Source organism: Artemia sp. Qi Xiang Cuo, chromosome 9 (genome assembly GCF_049724085.1).
Source record: "Artemia sp. Qi Xiang Cuo chromosome 9, ASM4972408v1, whole genome shotgun sequence".
Classification (NCBI taxonomy): Eukaryota; Metazoa; Arthropoda; class Branchiopoda; order Anostraca; family Artemiidae; genus Artemia; species Artemia sp. Qi Xiang Cuo.
This window is the reverse complement of record NC_142802.1, coordinates 656102-682273: the sequence shown is the minus strand read 5'-3', so window position 1 is coordinate 682273 and position 26172 is coordinate 656102. Positions and strand designations below refer to the sequence as shown.

The window sequence follows — 26172 nt, the reverse complement described above, 5'->3', positions numbered from 1 at the left end:
GTCCTTGTGTTGCGGGAGTTGTTGGTCTGAAAATGCCCAGGTACTGTTTATTTGGTGACACTGTCAACACCGCATCAAGGATGGAATCTAATGGACTGCGTAAGTTAATTTCTTATTCTCATTATTGCTCTGCAAGCAAAACTTTTTGTGTTATAGTTGTATTAATTATTGGACGTGTTTTACTTCACATCTCGATTCAGACAATGACACTGACAGAAAGCTTTGGACCAATGCTACTTCCCTCCCTGATTCTCAAATTGTATTAGATCTATCCCATATTATTTTATACCTGTTGTGTAACCCTTAATTCTTGCGGTTTCTTTTAATGTGCAACTCCTGGAATGTCGGCTCAATGGCTCAATGGCCTTTCATAGATATTTACAGATTTTTGGCTCAATGGCTTTTAGCAATGAATCAAAGTAGGGAATAATAAACGCAATATCCAAACTAATTTCTAAAAAGGTGAACCAGGTAAATATTCCGCTTTTTTTGGTGTTGACTGTAGTTTAACTATATTAAAGCCAATATCCGAATTACTCACATTCTTTTCCATTAAGAAGTAAACTTGGAGCGTGTTTATATTTGGATTTTTCTGGAAACTGGGGCAGAATGATTCAAGAAGCTCAATCGATTGATACAAATCTTGATAGGACCTGATGAAAATTACCTATTATGGGAGAACATTGACTTGCTTAGTTCTCCAGATACCTGGGCCAGTTTCTCAGGAAGTGCCAAATGTAGACGCGTTCTTACGTTGCGTCTTTTTGAGATTGTTCATGCGAAGTTAACCAAAGGATGTCAGAACTGAGGACCAATCAGTGGATGTCTTGATTGGGTTGGGCCAGCACCGTTGCCTATTTTGAGCAGCTACTAATTTTAATGTCACAGAACCTACTAGGCCATAAAAAGGCCAACAATGATACAGCTTTATCGTCGCAAACTTATACTGCAGTATTATCAGCGTCTTTAGGCTTAAAGGATCAAGATTTTTCAAGATTTTTCTTTTAATTGTTTGAAAAAAAACTACGTTTTCTAAAGAGTTAAAGAGGCTGAGTTACAAGGTCGAACCTTAAAACGTACAGGGATTAGGAGGCACAGTTGGGGGGCTGCCGCCCCCCAAACCCCCCACTTTTGCAGCCTTTAAATAAAAAAAAATACTTTTAAACTGAAAGTAAGGAGCGACATTAAAACTTAAAACGAACAGAAATTATTCCGTATATGAAAGGGGCTGTCCCCTCTTCAACACCTCGCTCTTTACGCTAAAGTTTTTATCGTTTAAAAAAAGAGTTGTGAGAAAGTCAAACTTAAGCGTAAAGAGCGAGGCGTTGAGGAGGGCACAGCCCCTTTCATATACGGAATAATTTCTGTTCGTTTTAAGTTTTAATGTCGCTCCTTACTTTCAGTTTAAAAAACTTTTTTTTTATTTAAAGGCAGCGAAAGCGGGGGTTTGGGGGTGGCAGCCCCCCAACTGTGCCTCCTAATCCCTGTACGTTTTAAGGTTCGACCTTGTAACTCAGCCTCTTTAATTCTTTAGAAAACGTAGTTTTTTTTAAAATAATTTCTGCACGTTTTTGTACAATTTATTAATTATTATTGCTTGACTAACTGTTAGCTGATTTGACAGCTTGCGGGCTTGCGGGCTCTTATAGGAAAACGAGCCCGCGTTTTCGCGGGCTCTTATAGGAAAACGATAAGAGCCTTCTTATAGCGGGCTCTTATAGGAAAACGAGGTTTTTCGTAAATATAAATTCGGGGGATAATTTTTCGGTCTGAAAATATAAAACTGCCCTAACAGGTTAAATTCTACTTTAAATGAGTTCTCATTCACCCGGATCATTTGCCAGCTGTGGCCTGTAGGTGTGGCTAAGAAGAAAAAAAAAATTTTGAACGTTAAGTGGCTATATTTGTCTTTTGGAAAACAGAGAAGGAGTGATCTGAAAGCTTAACCTCTAAATTTCAACCCAATCGGACAACGTTAAAGGGGGGCTGTGGTCGGAGGGTCGAAACTTCCGGCCCACTTTTACCCATGAAGATAAAGTCGGAGGGGGGGGGGGAAATTTTGCACGTTTCTTAGTTTGAGCTTGGGCTACAAAATGCGATTACCGCTGTCTCTCTGCGACCGCTAGGACCGGAAATCGCTTAACATTGTGGTGGGTCGCCTCTTTATAGAGGCACAAGTGTGCCTCCTTGATTATTTCAAAAGTATACAATTCTTCGGACAGGACCACACTTTCGTCAGTGTTGTCACATTGAAGATGGAAATTAAGTGTATAGCACTAATTGATTAAATTTTAAACCGCTTCTCATCGGTAAAAAAAAAAAAAAAAAATCAAATATCAACAATACGTTGATCCGCAAAAATAGCAACATCTGCAAAAGAAACCTTGAATTTCTTCATTCTAGCAAAATTTCTTCTTTCATGCAAAAGAAAGCTGGTACCATTTGTTCTTAGGTATATTTAGGTACTGTTTTTTCACTCGCGTTTCTTTTTTTAAATGTGGCGCCTATGACTACCTAAAAATTACCCATACGGTTTATGGAGGTCTTCTTCATTAAACACTTAACTTCATAATCCTCCTGACTTTTTAAGAAATGCGCGGTTGTGTAAAGTTTCACCTAACTAATTCAAACAATCAGTTTTCTTTTCACTGTCTATAGTGCTTTAAGAATACAAACCTTCAAAGAGAGGGATAGAGAGAGGGGGGGGGTAGGAGAAATAGATAGAGGGGAAGAGAGAGAGAGAGAGAGCTGGAAAAAAGGATTTAAGGAAACCTTAATTTAATTTTATTGTTGAATAAAATTTACAGTTGTAGCTATGTTCTAATTTACAACGTAAAAGTCCTCCAAGAAACTTTTGACAATAAAGATTTTGTGCTACTCACCACTAAAACATCAAGTCTGAACAGATAAGATTTCGCTTTTGTCCTTTCAGGGAAACCTGAGAGCAAGTGAATTCACAAAGAAGAAATAGAGAGACTATCACCGATATAGCGAGTGATTAAGATAGGTGGGGAAGATAGAGAAATAAAGAGGGAGGCAGATAGTCAAAAAGAAGGAGACAGAGACCGGCGGAAACATATGTTCCCTACACAGGGCTTGAGGATGTCAATCCTTCTAAAGTTTAGACCAGCTTTAAAAAAGCCGCTAGAAGAAGACCCGGTATTAGTGACAACAATGAAATCATTTTTTACAATTTATAGCATCCTTCCGTTTGTTTTTATAGCAACATTTTGTCTACAACAATTTCATCCTTAAGGGTAGGTAGGTCCTAAGGTTATATATAATGTTCGGCTTCTTATAGTTCTTTCGCACTGCGTCATAGAACCATATACACTCACATAACTTAAAAATGAACTTTACCTTTTGTAATATTACGAAGCAGCTTTTGTCCATAAGAAAAACAGTGTTTAGTAGGTTCGAGTTCTGCTTAGAATTTTACTATACTAACGTTTGTTGAAAAGTGGAGATAGCGGCAATGAAGCGTAATTTCTGGAGGGCTAGTTAATAAATTTTGAGAAAATGTTGATAAACTTTTCTAAAAGACCTTTTACTCCTGATCAGAGCTTGAATCTCAATCTATATTACAAACTTTTAATTTTAAAAATACAATCTTTTAACAGTTTGTTTATTGCGGGGATCTCTAACGATGGACCATGATTTATCCAAGGATCTTTGAGTTATTAAATATAAAAACAATTTTATTTTCTTTAACTGGAAGTAAGGACTATCATTAAAACTTAAAACGAACAGAAATTATTCCGCATATGAAAGAGGCTATCGCCTCCTCAACGCCTCACTCTTTACGCTAAGGTTTGACTCTTTGTCACAACTCTACTTTTTAAAAACAATAAAAACCTTAGCGTAAAGAGCGAGGCGTTGAGGAGGGGACAGCCCCTTTTACATACGGAATAATTCTATTCGTTTCAAGTTTTAATGTGGCTCCTTACTTTCAGTTAAAAAAACTTGTTTTTTATTTAATTTCCGAACGTTTTACAACTAATTCAGGTTCGAATTTGGCTCACCGTACTTAAAAATTAAAAAAAATACATATTAATTTTAGCAGATTTATTCCATATATGAAGAGTTGCCCCCTCCTCAATACCTTTCTCTTTACGCTAAAGCCGTTAGTACTTTTAAAAAAAGCTTCCTATTCTAATTACACGGCTTCCGTTTTTCAGTAGACGCTCTTAAAAATTTGGAACAAACAGTCAAACTTTACCGCAAAGAGCAAGGTATTGAGGAGGGAGCAGCCCTTAATATATGAAATAATTTCTGTTCGTTTTTCAAATAATGCCGGTAGATCTCACCCCGTGTGAAATATACCCATCCCTCTCACGGAAGACTCCTCCATGGAAATTTCATCCAACGTCAAGTGCACCCCCCTCCCTCTGTAAAATTCCCTCCAGAGAGTTCCATCCTCGCTGGGAATCTCCCTCTCTGTAAAATTGCTTGCGGACGATTCAGCCTGAAAAATTCTCCTTAGCATTCGATTATTTGAATAGGACTTTAAGCTCTAATCGGGTTCTCGATCACTCCAGAAATGTCCCCTTCCGTGGGAAATATTTCTCGGAAATCAAATACGCGGAAAAAAGCCCCTGGATAATTCCCCCGGAACATCTTCACATGTTAAATTTGGCAAAGAGAATGTAAGACAATTAAAGAATTTCGTATAGTAATTCTGTCAAATCCCCCTCGCGTACTGTTTGCCCTGAAGTATTCACCCCCCAGAATTTTCCCTCCCCAAGGAAGATTCTTCCTATAGAAATTCACCCCAAGACCACCCCCCCCAAAAAAAAACAACAACAGAAAAGTCTGTATAGTTTCCAATAACAAATACTATACGTAAGCAATGGGTGAATTTCATAACTTACAGACCTCTCCCCACGGACTGTGGGGGGTCATTTTATACCTCAAAGACATAATGATTTGATCTTTCAACTATATTGAACAAAATGGATATTGCGAAATTTTCATTGGATAATTTCGGGGGAAAATGGGCGGGGTAGGGGCCCAGCTTCCCTCCAATCTTTTTGGTCACTCGAAAAAGGCGCTAGAACTTCTAATTTCCGATCAAATGCACCCTCTCTCGATCTTCTAGTATCATTATTTCGATACAATCACCTCTGGAAAAAAAATGATAATAAATAAACACGCATCCGTGAGCTGTCTTCTGGCAAAAATAGCAAAATTCTACATTTTTGCAGACAGGAGCTTGAAACTTCTACAGTAAGTTTCTCTGGTACGCTGAATCTGACGGTGTGATTTTCATTAAGATTCATTTACCTTAGGGGGTGTTTCCCTCCTATTTTAAAAATCAGGCAAACTTACTCAGGCTCGTAACTTCTGATGGGTAGCACTTGAGAAATCTTATATATTTGGAATCAGCATAATAATCTGATTGTTTTGATGTATCTATTGATATTAAAATTCCGTTTTTTAGAGTTTTGGTTACTATTGAGCCGATTCGCTCCTTACTTACAGTTCGTTACCACGAATTCTTTGATCCAAACGCGAAAGAACTTGCTTAAACATGAAATAAAATACTTAACATAACTTAAATTAACCACTTAGCATAGAAAACTACGTATGTAGTGTGAAAGCCGCAGTCTCGAAAACCATTAAATTTTACATAGTCCATTTTGTGCTTTTCTCGGAGCAACTTTTACCACGGCAACCGAAATACTTCAATATTTCTCTTTCAGCATTAAAAATTCATGTCAGTATGGCAACAAAAGGTATCCTGGACACTTTTGGAACGTTTCAGCTTGAGCTTCGTGGGGAAGTTGAAATGAAGGTAAAAGTCTTTATATTTGTTCTAAATAAGGAGAGAAATGTCGTAAAAAGTTTCCAGAACTGTATCACGAGCTTGCTATGGAGTTTTAAAACAGTCAAGTGTCTACCTTTTTACAGTTGCTTGAGAATTTAAGAAAACTCTTTTAATTGGGCTGGGGACTGCCTCCCACCGGTACAGTTGTATGCGAGTGGAGTTAAACAGGGGTTGAATCACAAGGGAATCGAGATGCACAAGGTTTGAGTTGAATGAGGTTGAGTTAAATCGGATTGAGCTAAATGGGGTTCATTTGCATTTGATCTTCTTCAGTTCTACGATGACATTGCCCGAACTTTTAGGAAAGAATTGGATAAATCCTAAAATGAAAAATGCCTTATGCTTAAAAAACACAGTTTAGGCTCAAACACTGAGATCCTTTTAAATCTGCACTTACTTCTTTAAACCTCATTTGCGAGCCAGGGGCTATAGAAGATAAATGTCATTTATAAATCTTTCAAATCTAAATCTGTCTGCTGGTAATGTCAATTTGGTATACCAAAATTTGTCATTTTCACTGCATCATACCAATTATGTTAAAAAAAATTTCTTCGAATAAAAAAGAAGAGTTAGGGTAAAACTTAGAACGAACAAAACCGTCTTATTTATTACGAATAGGTGGCTATCCTCCCAAACCACCAGCTTTTTACGATAAAGCTGAATTTATATTAAACTAACTCGTTTATTGATATGTTAAAGCACTACCGTAAAGAATGGCTAGTTTAGGGGACATTCTCGTCCTCAAGCATAGGATAATTTGCGTTTGTATTAAGTTTGATTACACTGGGTAACAGCCAAAAAATTGCCGGGGGTTTCTCAACGGATTTAGACTTTTGGTGTTCTGAGTCTGAATATCAAATTCATTTTGCTCTATCAGGTCAACTTTTTGAGATACAGCCATAGGCCTACCTAACGAGCTATACATATGCTAATATCAGGAGTTTTGAGTTCAATCATACTTTTCTTGAAGAATATATCGAATTACAACATTATTTTGTTTGCTAAAGTAGGTGCATACGCGTGTGCATGATTGCAAGGTTATTTAATCAACCTTGCCAATCAATTTGATTCTAAATTTCATAGCCGGACATTAACCTGCATTTTTCTTTTTCTTTCATTTGATTGATATGGCTTCCGCCCGACGGTCAAGCAGGAATGATCCTGACGTTTTCTGCTATATCCGCGGAGATTACACGCTGTCAGTGGACAGGAGGAACATCACAGGGTTTGTACAGCGTGCCTACCTAGGAGGCTTACTTCGAAGTCAAACTGGGTGATGTACATGGAATACCTCCAACGGTTGACGAAGGGCACAAAAATTTCAATGGAGGTTGGGCTTCTGATGGTTTGCAGTTATCCATTAGACCATGCTTCATGTTGCTATTTCTGTGCCATCAATACTACTGGCGTCAATCAGAAGAGTCGACACGGCCTCCAGTACCCCGCCCTTCCATCTGCCCACTGTCCAGCTGTTCACTGCGAAGAAATTCGTGTACTGGTGATCACATAGCTTCCCGACAGTAACAACAAGGCCACCAGAGGAGATAAGGGAAGATATACTGAGGAGTATAAAGCACAAGATGGTCTGCAGCCGTTTTCACAATGTGAGCTTAATGATCTGGTTCAAGATCTCAGCTTGTCGTAGACTTCCTCCGAGCTGTTGGCCTCCAGACTCAAAGAGAAAAATTCACTTGGTGAGGACACGCAAATAAGACTTTTTTTCGTAGAAAGCACGAGAACTATATGGGCTACTTCTGCCAGAAAGAAGACCTCGTGTACTGCCGAAATGTCACTGGTCTTCATGGTAAATTCGGCGATGCTCAATACGATCCAAAAAATTGGCGACACTGCATTGACAGCAACAAGCACTCTTTGAAGTTTGCGCTCCTCCACAACGGGAACCAGTTCGCCTCAATCCCTCTTGTGTACTTTACAACTCTCAAAGAAAAATATGAAGCAGTGAAGTACGGGCTTGACAAAATCCAATATGAACAGCACCAATGGCTCATCTGCATCGTCTTAAAGACGGTGAACTTTCTACTTGGTCACCAGTCTTCACGAAGTACCCGTGCTTTATATATATATATATATATATATATATATATATATATATATATATATATATATATATATGGGACAGTCGAGACACGTCCCAGCACTGTGTAAACAAAGAGTGGCTGGCACCAGAGCAGTTAGTACCTGGGGCGAGAATCATCAACAACGAACCTCTTATTGACCGGGAGAGGATTTTGATCCCAACGCTACACATGAAGCTTAAATTAATGAAGCAGTTGACGCGCGCTCAACAAAAAGAAAGGGAGGTGCTTCAACTACCTGTGCCAAGCCTTTTCTCAATTGACCATTGAGAAGCTGAAGGCTGGCATTTTCGATGGCCCATAGATACGGAGGCTCACAAAGGGTACATAGTTCGAAAACGGTAAAGTCCGCTGCATGGAAATCGGTTGCGCAGGTGGTGAACAATTTCCTGGGGAATACGAAGGAAGTAAACTACGCCATACCCGTCAGCAGCATGATAGAGGACTTCCAAAAACTCGAGCCAAAAGGCTCTCGCTTTTCGGAGATTTGTATTTTTATTTTTCAAAATTTAAGATTTTTGAGGGAAATATCACGTTTTCATCAATGTTATTTTTATTTTCAAAACTTAAGATTTTTTAGGAAAATATCACGTGTTCATCAATGTTGCTACGTTAACAGCGAGAATAAATAAGTAAAACTAATTACTTAAATTTGACAATGCTTTCTGTCCGTTTGTATGTAAAACTTCAAACATTAACAGTAATTATGATGCTCAAAGACATCCTCACTATTAAAGGAAAGTCATATCTCCTTGCGCTGTTAGGGGTCATATGTTTTAGCTTTTTATGCTGGTTTTTCACTGATTTTCACCGACGTATTTTTAATTTGTACCCTGCTACTACTAAAACTTTCTAATTGCATACTGAGGTCTTTTTCATTAAAAATTGACTCCACGATATTTCCTAATTTCCGCAAAATATATAAAACGAATATGAGTTTCAATAGGGATAAGTCTTTTATGAGACAGAGAAAAACAAATACAAAAGTTCTGAATATTTCGAAAACGTAGTCTTCATCATCTGTGTATTTCTGCTGATGATGAAGACTGACTATGTCTGAAATATTCAAAACATTTGTGTTCGTTTTTACTGTCTAGTAAAGGACTTATCCCTGTTGAAACTCTTATTCGTTTCGTCAAAGAAAGGCAGTGTGGTCTGTGAAAAAAATTCAGCAAAATACATGTGGTTGTGTAATTTTCCTCTTGGCCATTTCAAACAACCATGTTTCATTTTCATTGTCCTTGGTACTTTAGAAATAAAATTACGTCTCAAAAATATTGCTTTTTTATTTCCAAAGTTCAATGGTAAAAAAAAAAGTTCAAGGAATACGGCATTGGAGTTTTACAGTCCCTACCGGTGGTGCTGATCTCCGTTTCTTGGCCCTTCAGACAGGGAGTGCAATTGGCGTTTGGGGGTCAACCATCCTGTGCTTTCGCACACCCTTCCTGTTTACCTTCCCCAGGTTTTCCCCAGGTACCCACCCCAAGCACCCGAACACCACTGACCCCCGTCCCAGGCAAATAATTGAATAAACTACGATTCGAACCCTCCCCCTCTCAGTCAAAGAATCCTAAATCTAGCGCACCAATCCACTCGGCTAGGACGGCTTTGAGTATCTACTTTCTGACGTGAATGGCAATTCCGAGATAAGTCCGGAATGCATTAACCTCTTCGCCAAAGTGCGTGTGTTCCATGGTCATTTTATTAATGTCATAACTTCAAAAATAGTCGATAATTTTTACTCGATTGATATTTCAAACAGTTCGTAATAACGAACTGTAAGTAAGAAGAAACTCTAAGGAAGAGAGCCTTGATAACAATATATACATCAAAATAATCGAACCAATGATCCTAAAAGATCGGGAGAGGGCATATTTGACCGGAAATAAAAAGTTCTAGTGCTCTTTTTAAGTGACCAAAAATATTGGCGGGCAGCTATCCCCCTCCAACACCCCTTTTATATGGATTGTTTTGATGGACTTTGTATCAAGGAGCACAGGGAAGGCAATGGAAGACCATGGAAACAAATGAGGAGGAAAACGTCTCCTGGACTTAGATTATGCTGATGATTTAAGCATCCTAGACGAAAGTGTGAGCAAAATGAACTTTTAGAGGTTTTGCGAGTTCAGGGTGCTAGAATAGGTTTGAAAATTAATGTGAAGAAGACTTAGTCACTAAGGCCAGGTAAAAGTAAACATGAAAAGGTGACGTTTGGTAACAAAAAGATTGATTCAGAGGGTAGCTTCACTTACCTTGGTAGTATTATTAGAAAAGATGGTGGGAGCAGTGAAGATGTTAAAAGTAAAATATCCATGGCTCAGGGTGTTTTTTTCACAATTAAAAAAAGTTTGGAAGAATGGGAAGATAAGCAAACCAAGATTAGAATATTAGAAGCTACAGTGACGCCAGTAGTTAAACATGGCTCTGAAGCATGGGCGCTTCAAAAAGCGGATGAAGATTTGCTAGATGTTTTCCAGAAATTAATTTAAAAAACTTTTTCCAAAAAATAAGTTTTTCAAAGAAAGGTAAAGGACTCCATCAAAAAAAAAATGAGAAAAAATAAAATCAAATTATCTACCAAGCGTAAAACCGTCATAAATCAGCCTCAATAGATTAATGAAACAAAAAACGAAAAGAAATTACAATAATTAACCGAGTCAAACTCAAAACGAGCAGAAATTAACATAAGTTGTGCGCAAAACCCCTATGCCTTCCCAAGGCCAGAACAAAATTTGCACTTTGTTGAAAAAAATATAAATGTTCTTACTTTTATAAGTTTAATAAATCAAATAATACTAACATTTTGATTACTAACTATCAGTATATGTATATTAAATTGACAATGCACATTCATTTGTATTTCTTTCAGTAGCCTTCGTTAAAAACCGTATATACCCCCAGGGCATAACTTAAAACCCTTGCCCTGAGGGCTGTGGGAGAGTGTCCTCCTCAAAAACATATTTTCTATCTGGAAATCAACTACACTGGACGAAATAGCTATCTCAAAATTTTGATTGGATATGTTTGGGGAAATGGTGGCCATGGAAGGGGGGTTAGTTGCCCCCCAATCACTTTCGACTATTAAAAAGGGCACTAGCCGTTTGAATTTCCAATCGAATGAGCCTATTTTGAAGTTTCTACGACAGCGCCTTCTATAAAAACCTTATATTCCCCCAGGGCATAACTTAAAACCCCTGCCCTGATGGTTGTGGGGGAGTGTCCTCCTCAAAAACATATTTTCTATCTGGAAATCAACTACGCTGAACAAAATGGCTATCTAAAATTTTTAATTGGATGTGTTTGGGAGAATAATGGGTGTGGGGGGGGGGCAGTTGCCCTCCAATCACTTTTGACTATTAAAAAGGGTACTAGCCCTTCGAATTTCCAATCAAATGAGCCTGTTTTGAAGTTTTTACGACAACACCTTCTTTAAAAGCCTTTTATGCCCCCAGGGCATAACTTAAAACCCTTGCCCTGAGGATTGTGGGCGAATGTCCTTCTCAAAAACATATTTTCTATCTGGAAATTAACTACGCTGAACAAAATGGATATCTCAAAATTTTGATTGGTTGAGATTGGGGAAATGATGGGCGTGGGGGGACTAGTTGCCCTCCAATCACTTTCGACTATAAAAAGAGCACTAGAACTCTCAATTTCCAATGGAATGAGCCCCTTTTGAAGTTTCTACGACAACGCCTTCTATAAAAACCTTATATGCTCCCAGGGCATAACTTAAAACCCTTGCCTTGAGGGTTGTGAGGGAGTATCCTCTTCAAAAACATATTTTCTATCTGGAAATCAACTACTCTGTACAAAATGGTTATCTCAAAATTTTGATTGGATTTGTTTGGGGGACTGATGGGCTTGGGGGAGGGGCTATTTGCCCTCCAATCACTTTCGACTATTAAAAAGGGCGTTAGCCCTTTGAATTTTCAATGGAATGAGCCTGTTTTGAAGTTTCTATGACAACGACTTCTATAAAAACCTTATATGCCCCCAGGGCATAACTTAAAATCCTTGCCCTGAGGGTCGTGGGGGAGTTTCCTCGTCAAAAACATATTTCCGATATGGAAATCAACTACGCTGAACAAAATGGTTATCTCAAAATTTTGATTGGATATATTTGGGGGAATGATGGGCGTGGGGGGCTTAGTTGCCCTCCAATCCCTTTCGAATTTTAAAAAGGGCACAAGCCCTTTGAATTTCAAACCGAATGAGCCTGTTTTGAAGTTTCTACGACAACGCCTTCTATAAAAACCTTATATGCCCCCAGGGCATAACTTAATACCCTTGCCGTGAGGGTTGTGGGGGAAGGTTCTCCTCAAAAACATATTTTCTATCTGGAAATAAACCACGCTGAACAAAATGGTTATCTTAAAATTTTGTTTGGATGTGTTGGGGGGAAGGATGGGCGTGGGGGGGGGGGCTAGTTGACTTTCGACTATTAAAAAGGGCACTAGCCACTCCAATTTCCAATCGAATGCGCCCTTTTCGATGTTTCTACGACAACTCCTTCGATACGAAGTGCCCGGGTATGGAGAAAAAACCATAAACACATTGTGCCCACATCGTTATTTACTTAGGCAGCGCTAGCGCGCTGCCTATGAAATTGCTTAAGGATTGTTCTGGGTACCCGGCTGACTGACCGTATTTCAAACAATATGCTGTATGAAAAATGTGGTTTAGTACTGTTCTCTAGGGCTAAAATGAAAGAAAGGTTGAGATGGCTAGGGCACGTTGTGCGGATGAAGGATGACAGATTGCCGAAGATTGTTTTTCGGCCAACCGTCTAGGGCTAAACGGAAAGCAGGTCGTCCTCGTCTGGGGTGGGAGGATGTCGTAAGGAAAGATTTAAGGGAAATGCGAACTTCCTGGGAGAGTGTAAAGAGGAGGCCGTGAATAGATTGGGATGGAGAAGGAGCGTGCGTAACTGTGTTGGCTTCAGGCGGCTTGGTGCTGTGGTGAGTTTCTAGTAGTAGTAGTAGAAACCCCCTCATAAACATAATTATTTCTGTTCGTTTAAGTTTCAATGTTGCTCGTTACTTTAAGTTGAAAAACTTGTTTTTTTTAATTTAATCTCATAAAAGAATTAATCAGGTTTGAAGGAGGTGAGATGTATTTCTCTCCAGATCTTGTTGCATTTTCGGTATCTCTATATTTTTCTTTCTTCCATAGTTAGCTCAAAGAAGTTTAGAGAGCCTTTCTTCTTTCCGAAAATAAGCAATGATGAGATTGGGTTGCGAAAATACGTCATAAAAATAAACCAATTAAGTTAAGGGACATTATTAACACGGAAGTATATGCAAGAAGGTTTTTTTTTTTTTTTTTTTATATGTGGCTTCAACTTCATAATTTGTAATCAAAAATAAAACATTTAGATTTTTTCATGATTGAATAACCATGTGCGTTAATCAAATAAATATTTTTGGAATCGACACTTTCTAGCACCCTACTGTATATATTAAGAACATGTTTAAAAGGCGCTAAATAAGGATCAATATTACATTGGATTCAGGCAATGCTTTGAGATTTTGAATTCAAGAATGGTTTGTCCGAAAGCTGGATATTTTTCAGCAAGACCTAAAATTAGTTTCTAGCTAATATAATTTTAGAGATTTCTCAGGAATTGTTGAAGCGCTTTAAAAAAAAATTAATCCTTTTCTTAGCAACAATACAACGAATCCCCTGGCTTTGTTTTTGTTTATTGCTGTCAGCGTTTCCCAGAAAGTTATAATGCTTTTCATGGAGAACTGGTCTTGCGTTTATATAATGACCTTACTTAATTTTAACTTAATGTATGGGGTTCAATTTAGTCTCTTAAATTTTCAGAAAGTTGCACTTCTATATTAAAGCCCTCCTTATAAGCAGTCCTTTTCTTACGGCTGTTTAATACATTATAACCCTTAAAATTTAATTTTACAATGAGTGTAATGTACTACTGTAGCTTCGAGCAGTTGATTCCAAGTTCACCTTCTTGCGAATAAAACCAATCTCATTGAAATCAAATTCGCTCTTATTATGATTTTTAAAATGCTGTACGTCACTCTATTTACCCCCTCCTCCTCCTAAGCCGAACTGGTTATATTTAAAAATGGCTAAATTTACCCCCTTCTTTTTAAAAAAATCACTCTATTTACCCCCTCCTCCTCCCAAGCCGAATTGGTTATATTTAAAAATGGCTCTATTTACCCCCTCTTTTAAAAAAACGTCACTCTATTTACCCCCTCCTCCTCCCAAGCCGAATTGGTTATATTTAAAAATGGTTCACGCAGCTCTTTAGAAAATTTATTTGGAGAAAAATAAGTTTGCTTCGAAAAGTTGATAGACATTTTCTGGAAAACCATTTTGAAAGTATAAAATCAAACAGTTCGTCGTAACGAACTGTAAGTAAGGAGCATCCCGGCTCAATGGTAACCGACACTGTAGAAAGCGGTATACCAATAGATACATCAAAAGAATCAGATTTTAATGCTGATTTCAAATATGTAAGTTAGATCAAGTTTAGTCCTACCTATCGAAAGTTACGCGCCTGAGAAAAGTTGGCTGATTTGGGAAAAAAGGGGGAAAGACCCCCTAAAAGTTATAGAACCTTAATGAAAATCAAATCATTATATTCATCGTATCAGAGAACCCTACTACAGAGGTTTCAAGCTCCTATCTACAAAAATGTAGAATTTTGAATTTTTTGCAAGAAGAAAGATCAGGGATGCGTGTTTATTTGTTTGTTTGTTTGTTTTTTTCTTCCCAGAGGTGATCGTATCGACCCTGTAGTCCTAGATGTCATAAAAGGGCTCATTCAAACGAAAATTAAAATTTCTAGTGCCCTTTTTAAGTTACAAAAAAATTGGAGGGCAACTAGGCTCCCTCCCACGCCCATTTTTTTCCCTAAGTCACCCGATCAAAATTTTGATATAGCCATTTTGTTCAGCATGATTGAAAATATGATAACTATGTCTTGTAGGATGACTTAATCTCCCGAAGTCACCGGGGGGGAGGGCTGAAAGTTATGAACTTTACCCAATGTTAACATATAGTATTGGTTATTGGGAAGTATACAGACGTTTTCGGGGGGAATTTTTTATGGTAGTGGGGGGTGGGGGTGGGAGTGTGTCGGGGTTGTGTGGGATAATCTTTCCATGAAGGGTTTTCATGGGGAAGGAACATTGCTATGAAGGGGGCGCCGGATTTCCCAGCATTATTTAAAAAAAATCAGAAATTATACATAAAAAAAACAAGTTTTTCAACTGAGAGTAAGGAGCAACATCAAAACTTAAAACGACAGAAAACATTACGTATATGATTGGGCTCACCCCCTAGTCAATGCCTCGCTCTTTAAGCCCAAGATTTTTTAGTACTTTCATAAGAGCTATTTATTATAATTAACGGCATTTGTGATTAAGGGGTCATGTTTAAAGAATTAGTACTAAATTCGAACTTTAGTTTAAAAAGCAAGGTATTGACAGGGTGGTGAACCCTCTAATATACGAATTAAAAATACATGAATATAGAGTTTAGTTACGTAGGTTAATTCGTAAGTTACGTATATTTATTACTAATAAAAACGTTCGTAAATAAAATTAAACAGGTTTCGAGAAAACCACTTAACCAAATAAAAGTAAAAATAATATTCAAATTTTGTTTTAATTATTCATGTACGGTGAGTCAAAATCAAAACCTGCATTAATTCAAAAACGTTCAAAAATTAAATAAAAAAACAAGTTTTGTTTTTTTAACTGAAAGTAAGGAACGACGTTAAAACTTAAAACGAACAGTAATCATTCCGTATATAAAAGGGGCTGTCCCCTTTTCAACGCCTCGCTCTTTACGCTAAAGTTTGACTTTCTCACAACTCTATTTTTTTTTAAACAATGAAAAACTTTTGCGTAAAGAGCGAGGCGTTGAGGAGGGGACAGCCCCCTTCATATACGGAATAATTTCCGTTCGTTTTAAGTTTCAACGTCGTTCCTTACTTTCAGTTAAAAAAAATTTGTTTTTTTATTTAATAACTTTAATAAATCGTTGCTTGCTTTAGAATGTGCATATTTGTTGAAGATGATAGCCAAAACGTTACCTAAGTTTCAGGGACTTGGAATGGAATTAATATATTTGCAGAAAGTAGTATATGTAAAAAATAGCTGTAAACATAATTTTTAAATAGAAAGAACGTTCAGTCTAAACGATTAAATAAAAGACTTCAAGAATGTAACTGCCATTACGGACTTCAATAAAAAGCGTAGTCGAAGGTATGATATAAGCTGAAGAAGTGTTAAGACTTTAGAATTCCACGACACTAGAGAGATATAATCTTTGACGTAGGTGAAGGCAGGTTGTTTCTACTAATTCAAAACGTATTTGGTGAAACGTTTTGTAAATCCTGAATTTTTTGTAAATTCCCAAGATAATTGTATGAAATCAATTGTTTTGAGCTCTTTTCTAATATTTTGGTATTCTACTGAGATCAAAAAGTAGTATATGTAAAAAATAGCTGTAAACATAATTTTTAAATAGAAAGAACGTTCAGTCTAAACGATTAAATAAAAGACTTCAAGAATGTAACTGCCATTACGGACTTCAATAAAAAGCGTAGTCGAAGGTATGATATAAGCTGAAGAAGTGTTAAGACTTTAGAATTCCACGACACTAGAGAGATATAATCTTTGACGTAGGTGAAGGCAGGTTGTTTCTACTAATTCAAAACGTATTTGGTGAAACGTTTTGTAAATCCTGAATTTTTTGTAAATTCCCAAGATAATTGTATGAAATCAATTGTTTTGAGCTCTTTTCTAATATTTTGGTATTCTACTGAGATATCTAAAATTTTCAGACTTACAAAAACACATTTTCCTCCTCATTTATAAAAACAGCTGAAAAATCAAGCTTTTTTAATCATTTTGCTAAAACCATGTCTCAAAAGTCTTAAAAAAATATTCTAGATAAAGCAGAAAATGCACTAATAAACAGTGAGAATGTCTGAAAATTATTTTTAGTTTTTCAACTTTTTGCAATTTCCTTTGTCTTGTAACATAACACCTTTTGAACCAGTATAGCCGAAGTACATGGAAACAAAATGTAAGGCATAAAAGAATAAGATAGTCCCAGAATAAAAAGAATTGTTCAAGAGCAATATTCCTGTTTATCTATTCTTTCCTAATTCGGTAAACTGATCTTGGGGAGAAGATTATTCTCGCAAGAACAAGTAGCTAGTAATACTTTCTTTAATGCTTTCAGAAACGATTCGGAATAGATATTAGAACATAAATTAGAAGACAGAAAGAGACGAGAATGGGGGAAAAGAAAGAGAGAGAGAGAGGGAAAAAAGATAGAAAACACCAATTTAATATGGCTGCATATAGTGAAATCTTGAGAACCCTTGAGGGGTTCGAATCCTTGTGTCGCTGGTTACCATTGGTCACTATGTTACCTGGTTACCATGGCTACCAGCTGGTTACCATGCCGACCATTGGTCAGCATGCGAAAAGGTTTTTAGTAAATATATACTGAAAATAAGGTGTCTTTAATATGTATTAAATAAAAAAACAAGTTTTTTCAACTGAAACTAAGGAGCAGCATTAAAACTTAAAACGAACAGAAATTATTATATCTAGGGGGTTGCGCCCTCCTCAGTACCTCGCTCTTTATGCTAAAATTTGACTTTTTGTTCCAATTATTTAAGAATTACTCCTGATACACAAGGACCGTTTGATTAGAATAACAAGCTCTTTACAAATTCAAAAAACACTTTAGCGTAAAGAGTGAGGTACTCAGTAGGGGACAACCCCCTCATATACGTAATAATTTCTGTTTGTTTTAAGTTTTAATGTTGCTTCTTACTTTCAGTTAAAAAAACTTGTTTTTTTTTGTATTTAATTTCTGATTGTTTTTTAATTAATGCTGGGAAATTCAGCTCCCCCTCCCATGGAAAATTTCCTTCCCCCGCAAAACTCCTCCATGGCATGATCCTCCCACGCAAGCACCGCCACAACCCCACACCCCCCAAAAAAAATCTTTATACTTCCCCATAGCCAATACACTATATGTAAGCGATGGGCCAAGTTCATAACTTGCAGCCCTTCCCCCCGGGGCTGTGAGGGGTCAAGTCATCCTCAAAGACATAGTTATTAGATCTTTCGACCATGCTGAAGAAAATGGCAATCTCAAATTTTTATCGGACAATTTTGGGTACAAAATTGGGGTGGGAGGGGGCTCTAAAAATAAAATAAATTAAATAAAAACGTATCCGTGATTGTGCTTCTGCCAAAAAATTCAAAATTCCACATTTTCGTAAATTGGAGCTTGAAACCTCTACAGTAGTGTTTTGTCATATTCTGAATCTCATGGTGTGATTTTCATTAAGTTTACTTGATCTTTTAGGTGTGTTTCCCTCCTTTTTCAAAAATTAGGCAAGTGTTGTGATGTGTTTTTCTATGGTATTTGGGGGGTGTAATCGTAGATGCCTTTATTCTCCCTTTATAGGGGAGATAAACTCTGGCCCTAAGGTAATTAAACTTTGGTAGCGTGCCTTAGGCTATGACCGAACTAATGAGGCGTACCGACTGGGTATGTTCGATGGGCTAAAGGTAGATTGTAGAGAGGTTGTCTAAAACACAATACTTTTATTCAAATTACACATAATAATTACAGATATAGATATGCTACTGGGACTGGCTGCCCCGAGTAGATCACAAGTCTGAGAAAATAAAATAATATATAATAAGATACAGACCCTTACAATGATCTGACAAAATCCCAAGGTATTTCTAACGAGAAAATAAACTGGCAGATGTTTACCCGTCAAGTCAAATACTCTGCCTTCAATCTCAAAAATTGGGGTATATATTTAAAAAACTAACCGAGTCCTTCTGGTACATTGACACATTTAGCCACGACATTGGTGATTGAGCAAGTTCCCTCCAATCCTACATATTCCACGATCTGTATCTTTATCTTAAAAAGTGGTATTTTGAAACTTTGTTTTTGCGTCTTAATATATTTTTACTCAATTAATAATTAACTAAATTAGAAAGCTTTGCCACACAAGTTTTCTCAGGCTCGTAACTTTTGATGGGTAACATTAAACTTCATGAATTTCATATATTTTGATTAAGCATCAAAATTCGATTCTTTTGATGTATCTATTATTATCAATACTCTGTTTCTTACAGTTTCGGTTACTATTGAGTCGCATCGCTCCTTACTTACAGTTCGTTACCAAGAACTGTTTGATTTACATACAAATGCCAATAACCAACTTTTGGTTTCAAATAAAACGTCAAGAAAATTAATTAAAACAATATTAATTTTCATCATAGGCAGCACTGTAAGATTGAACTAATGGTAAATACAAATAATAAGAAACTAATTCAAAGAATTTTTTTTTGAAAAAAAGAGAATTTCAAAGAAAAGTAAAGCACGATACTAATCCGAAGACAAGCAGAAATGAAGTCAGACAATATTTCAGAATTAAATTAACAGAAATCATTATCAATGAACAAATGAGACCTAAATGAACAAACATTACAACAGAAAGGTCTAGGGCCAAGACCCCCTAATATTTCTAAAGCTCAGAGCGTCAATAGCGCTTGATTGAAAACAAAATATACTTAAATTTTCAGTTTCTCTTTTATATCGTTAATAAATCCGAATTTGCTTGGACATCTAAGAATGAATATAATTGCTTATTAAACAGTCAATATGTTTTCATCAATTTTTCGTGGATCATGAAGTGACAGTAATTTCTGTCTTTAATCTTTCGGTTTTCATAGATATAAACCAAAGCCTTGTTTTCAGGCCATCCATGTCCAACACGAAGCTCAACACGGGTTGTGCAAATTATCGTTTTGAGTGCCGTGTTCAACACGGCAAATGTCTACTCAGAACCCGTGTTGAATCATGCTATTCTGGCGCGTTATAATTTTGAGGGAGTCGTGTCCAACACTCTTGGAACCCGCAAGATGGAAGCGTTTTAAATTTTTCAGGGTTGAACTCGAGGAACCTGGAAACTGTTTTTATCGGACCCGTTCAAAACCCGCTTCAAACTCGATGCCTGAAAACACAGATCAAGTGCTTATATGAGACAAACGACAGCAGTCACCTTTGCAAGGATTTGCGGCATAAAAAAAAAATAAATCCCCCTGATCTCTCTTTATGAGAACAGAGTGATTTTCATGACTTTGAAATACAAAGTAAAAGAAGACGAGATATAGGTCAAACGGAATGAGAAATGGCAGGGGTCACAGCAGCTCAAATGTCTTTGAGTTTTCTCAGACTACAACACCTACTTGGCACTGGAAAATAGATAATGCATCTGTCCCAACGGTTTTTCTTGCATCAGGAATTGACATTAAATGCAGTATTTAAGCTCTATTTACAGTGACATGAAATATATTTTTTTATTTCAAATTACTTTCGGGCTATAAATGGGGAATTTAAATATGCTTATTCTAAAAATGTAAAGAGATGTCTTTATAATTTGTAATCTAGCTCATAGACGGTGATAGCACATGTCTTTACTTGATTGCAGACTATTTCAACAAAATGATTTAGATATGTTGAAATATTACTTGGTGAAAATGGTTTGAAATACTTTTTTCAAGAATTCTAACAGAGGAGAGGAGGGGAGCACCTTATCCCTTACATAATACTAAAATTGAAAAATTGCCCCAGCAAAAGTTACTTTCAGAAAATCATTGTTGAAACAGGTTGTTTGATCTCAATTATATAGTGCTCATGAATGTTTATCTGTTTATCAGTTTGAATTTCAGCTATTTTTTTAGGGCTTCATATTGCCTTTCCCCTACCCTCTGAAACTCAACTTTACCAGGTCCCACAGTATGGTATTCCATTTGCGGTATAAAAACTCATATCGCCCCATACGTATGCAGGCACAAATAGTAATGAGAAAGTTCTATAAAATAGTGAGGAAACTCTTTCACCACTGTTTTTCTTCATGCCACAAGAAAAATTGAAGAATTATTTTAAAAAGAAAGGAGTAAAGTCCAAATTAAATTTCATAATTAGCAGAAATAAAAAAAAGGGGCTGGAAAAGAAGTAATGAATCCAGCGTATACTCTGTGATGCAGAAGAACATCCGAGTTTGCTCCCTTTGAACCTAGTCACTTAACGTAGTAACGAAAAATAGGTAAATATAGAAGGATATTTGGAAAAGAAGGAAGTCAGTCCAAGGGTTTTCAGGGGGAGGGGGTAGAGAAGATAAAAAAAAATAGAAACCGAACAGAGGAGAATCTCCGATAATTTAAACTACCTGCGCCCGCAATATTTTCAATTCTAAAACTTTTGTTGTCGATATAGAAGTTTTTAGTTGACGCTAAAATCTCCTATCGCCTATCACGACATGTCAAGGCGTCCTTGTTCGAGAGCCGACTTCCTCATGGAAACGGGAAACCAGAAGAACAACAGAAAAACCTCTAGCCAGAATTCAAGGAAGATTCGGAGCCACGGAGTCAGCTTTTATAGACATGGTCGAGGAAGGGGCATTGACTTGCTAAAAGACGCTGGTGAGAACGCAGCCGATGAAGCCACAGCCAAAATGGTCGTAGTTTTGAAACCGAGGTCCTTAAGCGCCATGCAGGGCTGTTCATCATCTAGCTCCTGTCAAAAGTAAAAACATTGAAAGTATCATCTATCTTCGATCATCGTCATGAGCCATGTGATCTCCTATCCCTAAATATCTAATATTTATAACATTAGTATATGTGTGGATTTTTGTTTGTAAATAAAGTATTAAAACTTTGGTTCTATATTATCTCAGATTTCAGGTCAACTATAGTATTCCAAGGTAGTCTCTGGAGTTTTTTTTTAGAATTAAAAGTAGAAATACTGACCAGCCCCAATTGTGGAGTCCTTCCCAGCAGACTGATCAAAATTCTAAACAAGCTAAAACTAATTTTTGAACTAAATTAACACTTGGATGTAACCAAAATCCAAAAGTAAAACTGAAAAGGAACGAAAAAAAAATAGAACTGAAATCAGGCCTAGAATTTTTTGTTAGTTTGATGCACAGTATTTTAAGATATGTTTTTTTTTAATCTTGGTTAAATGAAAATAACACATTTGATTTTCACTTTTTTAGCATTACTTCATAAACGAAGGGCTAGTTATGCGTGAAGTGGGGACTTCTCGCCCATGCTACCTTATTCTCCGCATCAAATTCGTGATATTATTATGGTAGTTTCTGTATTTTTTTTTTAATTTTTGTTTTTTCTCGAAGCCCCCCATCACAAAGAAATATCTGTTTATATGCCCATGAAGGGTCATTACGTTATCTCAAACTATTCTTAATTCTTCCACAAGTAAGATTTGTTGAAAAGGAAATTACTCATTCGAGAAGGGCCAAGTCTTTCTTACACGTGTCTCTTTTTTTTGTATTTCACAATGTTTATTCATAAGCTTCTGAAGGGCTGTATGCATATTTTGTTGAAAGAGAGGAATTCTGCTCCTGACTTAAACACTCCCAGAAGAGAATGCTTTTTGGTCCTTTCAAAGCAAGATTTACAAAAAGGTGGACCAACTTAATAAGACGAAAGACAACCGAAAACGTGCCTAAATAGCCACGTGGAAACTTCCTAGCTAATTTGATTTTAATGAGACAGTGATAGAGAGATGATCTAGTTCTGTTTTGATACTGATATACCCTAATTTGGGGCAGTATATGTATCTACTCTGTTTAAACGAGCAATAATTGTGTATTAATGTATTTATTTATTTTTTCTCGAAAACGACTCCATATTTTTTTTCGGAAAATTGGCATCCTGGGATTTTCCACCCTGCATTTTGTTCAGCATAGTCGAAATTCTAATAAATATGTCTTTGAAGATGACTTACTCCCCCACTGTTCCCGGGGTAAGGGCTGCAAGTTATAAACTTTGCCCATTGTTTACATATAGTATTGGTTATTGGGAAGTATACAGACGTTTTCAAGTGGGATTTTTTCTGGTGAGGAGGGGGTCAGAGGAGGGAGTTAAGTGGGACGATCTTTCCATTGAGAATTCTTTTCTTGGGGAAAGGAACATTTTTATGGAGGGGGCGCCGGATTTCCCAGGATTATTTAAAAAACGATAAGAAATTAAATAAAAAACAAGTTTTTTCAAATGAAAGTAAGGAGCAACATTAAAACTTAAAACGACAAACATTATTACGTATGTGAGGGGAGTTCGCCCCCTAGTCAATACCTCGCTCTTTACGCTGAAGTTTTCTTAGTACTTTCAAAAGAGCTATCTATTCTATTTAAATGGACTTTGTGATTCAGGGGTGTATGATTCAAACAAAATTCGAACGTTTTCGTAAAGAGCGAGGTATTGACTAGGGGGCGAATCCCCTCATATACGTAATAACATATACATAGTAAAAAAAAACAATAAAAAAGACAAGCGATACGGCTCACTAGTAATCGAAACTTTAAAAACCGGAATTTTGATGTCAATAAACATAAATAAAAAAAATGGGCTTATAATGCTGATTCAGCATTATAATGAAAAAAGCTTCTCATTGTTCCAATTAGACGAAGATAGTGTTTCAGAAGTCGTTATTAAAGAATTGGGAGAAAATTCGTAAGTAACGTATATTTATTACTAATGAAAACGTTCGTGAATAAAATTAAAAGTTCTAGTGCCCTTTTTAAGGAACCCAAAAAATTGGAGGGCACCAAAAGTTTGAAGCTTAGTAGAAATTGTTTTTAGAAATTGGAGTTGCTGTAATAATCAAATATCTTTGAAAAGACTTCAGTATGAAAAGACAGCAAATTGTCTCAAATTGTCTGCGGTTAGAAGACAAGCGACGATGATAATCCATATATAGAAGCCTGCCTCGTGCCGAGTGCAGGCGCCCGACGGCGAAGCCACTGGGTTTCCGGTACTATATTTATATATATGTATATAATGTAAAATATATGTTATATAAAAATAATTTATGTGGTAACATTTAGCAAAGTTCTAGAAACTGCCACCGGATCTCTGAAAGCTATTTTCTTCCTTGATGCATAGGCACTAGCACATTTATTGTGCTCAGTTTTTAATTATATCGTGGTCCATCATCCACTTTTTGCACATCTCAATAGTTGCGCTAGTGAGAATTGGATTAGAGCGTTGATTAAAACGCTCCTGAACTAAATTTTTCCAAATGTATTTTTTGTTTTACAGGGCAAAGGAAAGGTTACAACATACTGGCTGAATGGAGAAAACTAGACATTGAACAGTTCTGAAAAAGATGGCTTTAACAATGGAAAGCTGTAGATAGAAGTCACTGGATCCATTTATGAAAGCACAGTATTTGTTGTGAAAGCACCACGTAATGAGTGCCAAATTTTTACATTTTTTGATCTCATTCTATACTAAATATTTACGGATCAATAGCTTTTTAGTTTTTCACTATATCTATTTGTAAGGTCCTTTGAGGTTCTTACTCTTTTCATTTTCCATGAGAAGTAAAAAGACGAGTACGACTCAAATGTGTGTACTCTAGGGAATAAGGGCAAGTTAGGATGTACAATCTTCAAAATAAAACCGTGTAAAACAGAATCTAAACTGAAGCACGGACACTTAAAAACTTTTCCTATAAAGCATTTCCCACCTCATCAGAGCCGGCATCTTCACTTTAACCCTTTATTTTCATTTCTGAATATTTGGCTTATGATGAGCCGTGATTTTAGACAACGGTTATAAAGGTTTCATGGATAATAGTGTTGATCTGGTGTGAAAGGAATTTTTAAAGTTGTTAAAGTGTTAAAGGAGTCTTTAAAGTGGTTAGGATTAATTTATCATAACTTAACCGCTTAAAATAGAAAATTACGTAAGTAATTTGAAAGCCATTTAAGAAAGAAGCAAAAGTTATGCTAAACGATCTTCAGAAAAAAAACTGTCTAAGACGGAATCTCAACAGAAGAACGGGCACTTATGGCTCATTCACACTATGCCGTAGAACATTTCACGATAGCATAACTTGGCACTTTATGTTATGTAATCTTACGGACCAAAATTTATCCGTAGCATAGTCAGTGCTAAGTAAACTCGAGCTCTACTAAGCATTATGCATTACGTAAGTTTTATGTTATTTTATAAAAAAAAACTCTATATGGTATAGCAGAAACACAATGCAATTTCTGGACGAGCAATTAATAAATTTTGCAAAAAAAAATTAATAAACTGTTTTAGAAAGCCTTTCTTTTTTAATCAGGGCCCCATCTTACTCCTTAGACTTGGGTTCTCCTGTGCCGGGAGGAGCAACATTAGATCACCAGCTTGACATGCCAACATTTCTGAGGACTAATGGTAGGACCGGCCAGGTGACTAAAGGTAGGAACGGCCAGGGGTATTCGACATGAAGTTTCTCGTTCCCAATTCACATCTTGAAAAGGATACTACCGAGAAATTTAAGCTCTGTCGCCAATTCGATTTTTTCACCATTAACCAGAAGTCCTTTTCCAATATCGGGAATGACCGAGTTTAATATAGACTTGTCTTGTTGGCGTTGATTTGACGTCACAGAGCATTGGTAACACGTTCAATTTCGTTTATACTCTATTGCATGTGTTCTTGATAATGGGTGAGAAGAGCAATGCTATCGGCAAAGTCACCGTCAGTTAGTTCTCTCATTGGGTTTAGCTGACCCCCCCCCACCCCACCCCCCATTGTGTTTGCATCCAAGGAGACTACAGTCTATAATCATGGTAATTAGTAGCAGCAACAGAATGCAACCGTGCACCACACCTGATTTTACAGCTAGTGCAGGCGAATCTTCCACATGGTTCTACGGCGAATAGAGTCGAAGGTCTTGAGGAAGTCAATAAACACCAAAGTATCTGAATCACTTATTAGATCCCTAAATCGAAAGCAGTCTGAATATGAGGTCGCGGCATTTTATCCGGTCCCCATTTCTAATTTTCGATAGTTTGCTTAGGCTGATTATGACCGTTTCATGAGTATTAACGTTACCCTAGTGTGAAAAGAAATAATAAAGTGAGAAAAGTCGTGCTTAACACTTGACTACTTAGCATGGAAAATTACGTACGTAGTGTGAGAGCCGGTTCTACTTCCACTCAACAGAATGGTTCAATTCCAGCTACTATGTGTATTATGAGAATAGCTTCAGTAGCTTGGACAAATCGCTAAAATTAACACACTTTATACTTAAAATAGTTTTGCTAATCAGGCCGTAAAGGGGAAAGATAAAGGCTGGCCATAGCAGATCAAACTCGGATGGGAGAATGTATATAAGAATTATGATGATTTATTTGGA

General features: G+C 36.8%; 1 protein-coding gene across 1 annotated transcript; it reads left to right on the top strand.

The window, feature by feature from the left end:
• LOC148948198 (atrial natriuretic peptide receptor 2-like) lies at positions 1–24292 on the top strand. The gene is made up of 3 exons (XM_089094198.1): positions 1–99; positions 5703–5794; positions 24078–24292. Exons 1-3 carry the CDS (start codon positions 33–35, stop codon positions 24120–24122), a joined length of 204 nt encoding a protein of 67 aa, XP_088950324.1. The 5' UTR covers positions 1–32; the 3' UTR covers positions 24123–24292.
• The last annotated feature ends 1880 nt before the right edge of the window (positions 24293–26172 follow it).

Coding starts and splice junctions, on each gene's coding strand:
- LOC148948198 (XM_089094198.1), top strand. CDS start 33: ATGCCCAGGTACTGTTTATTTGGTGACACTGTCAACACCGCATCAAGG. Junction 100..5,702: donor GATGGAATCTAATGGACTGC/GTAAGTTAATTT, acceptor TTTCTCTTTCAG/CATTAAAAATTCATGTCAGT. Junction 5,795..24,077: donor GTGGGGAAGTTGAAATGAAG/GTAAAAGTCTTT, acceptor TTTGTTTTACAG/GGCAAAGGAAAGGTTACAAC.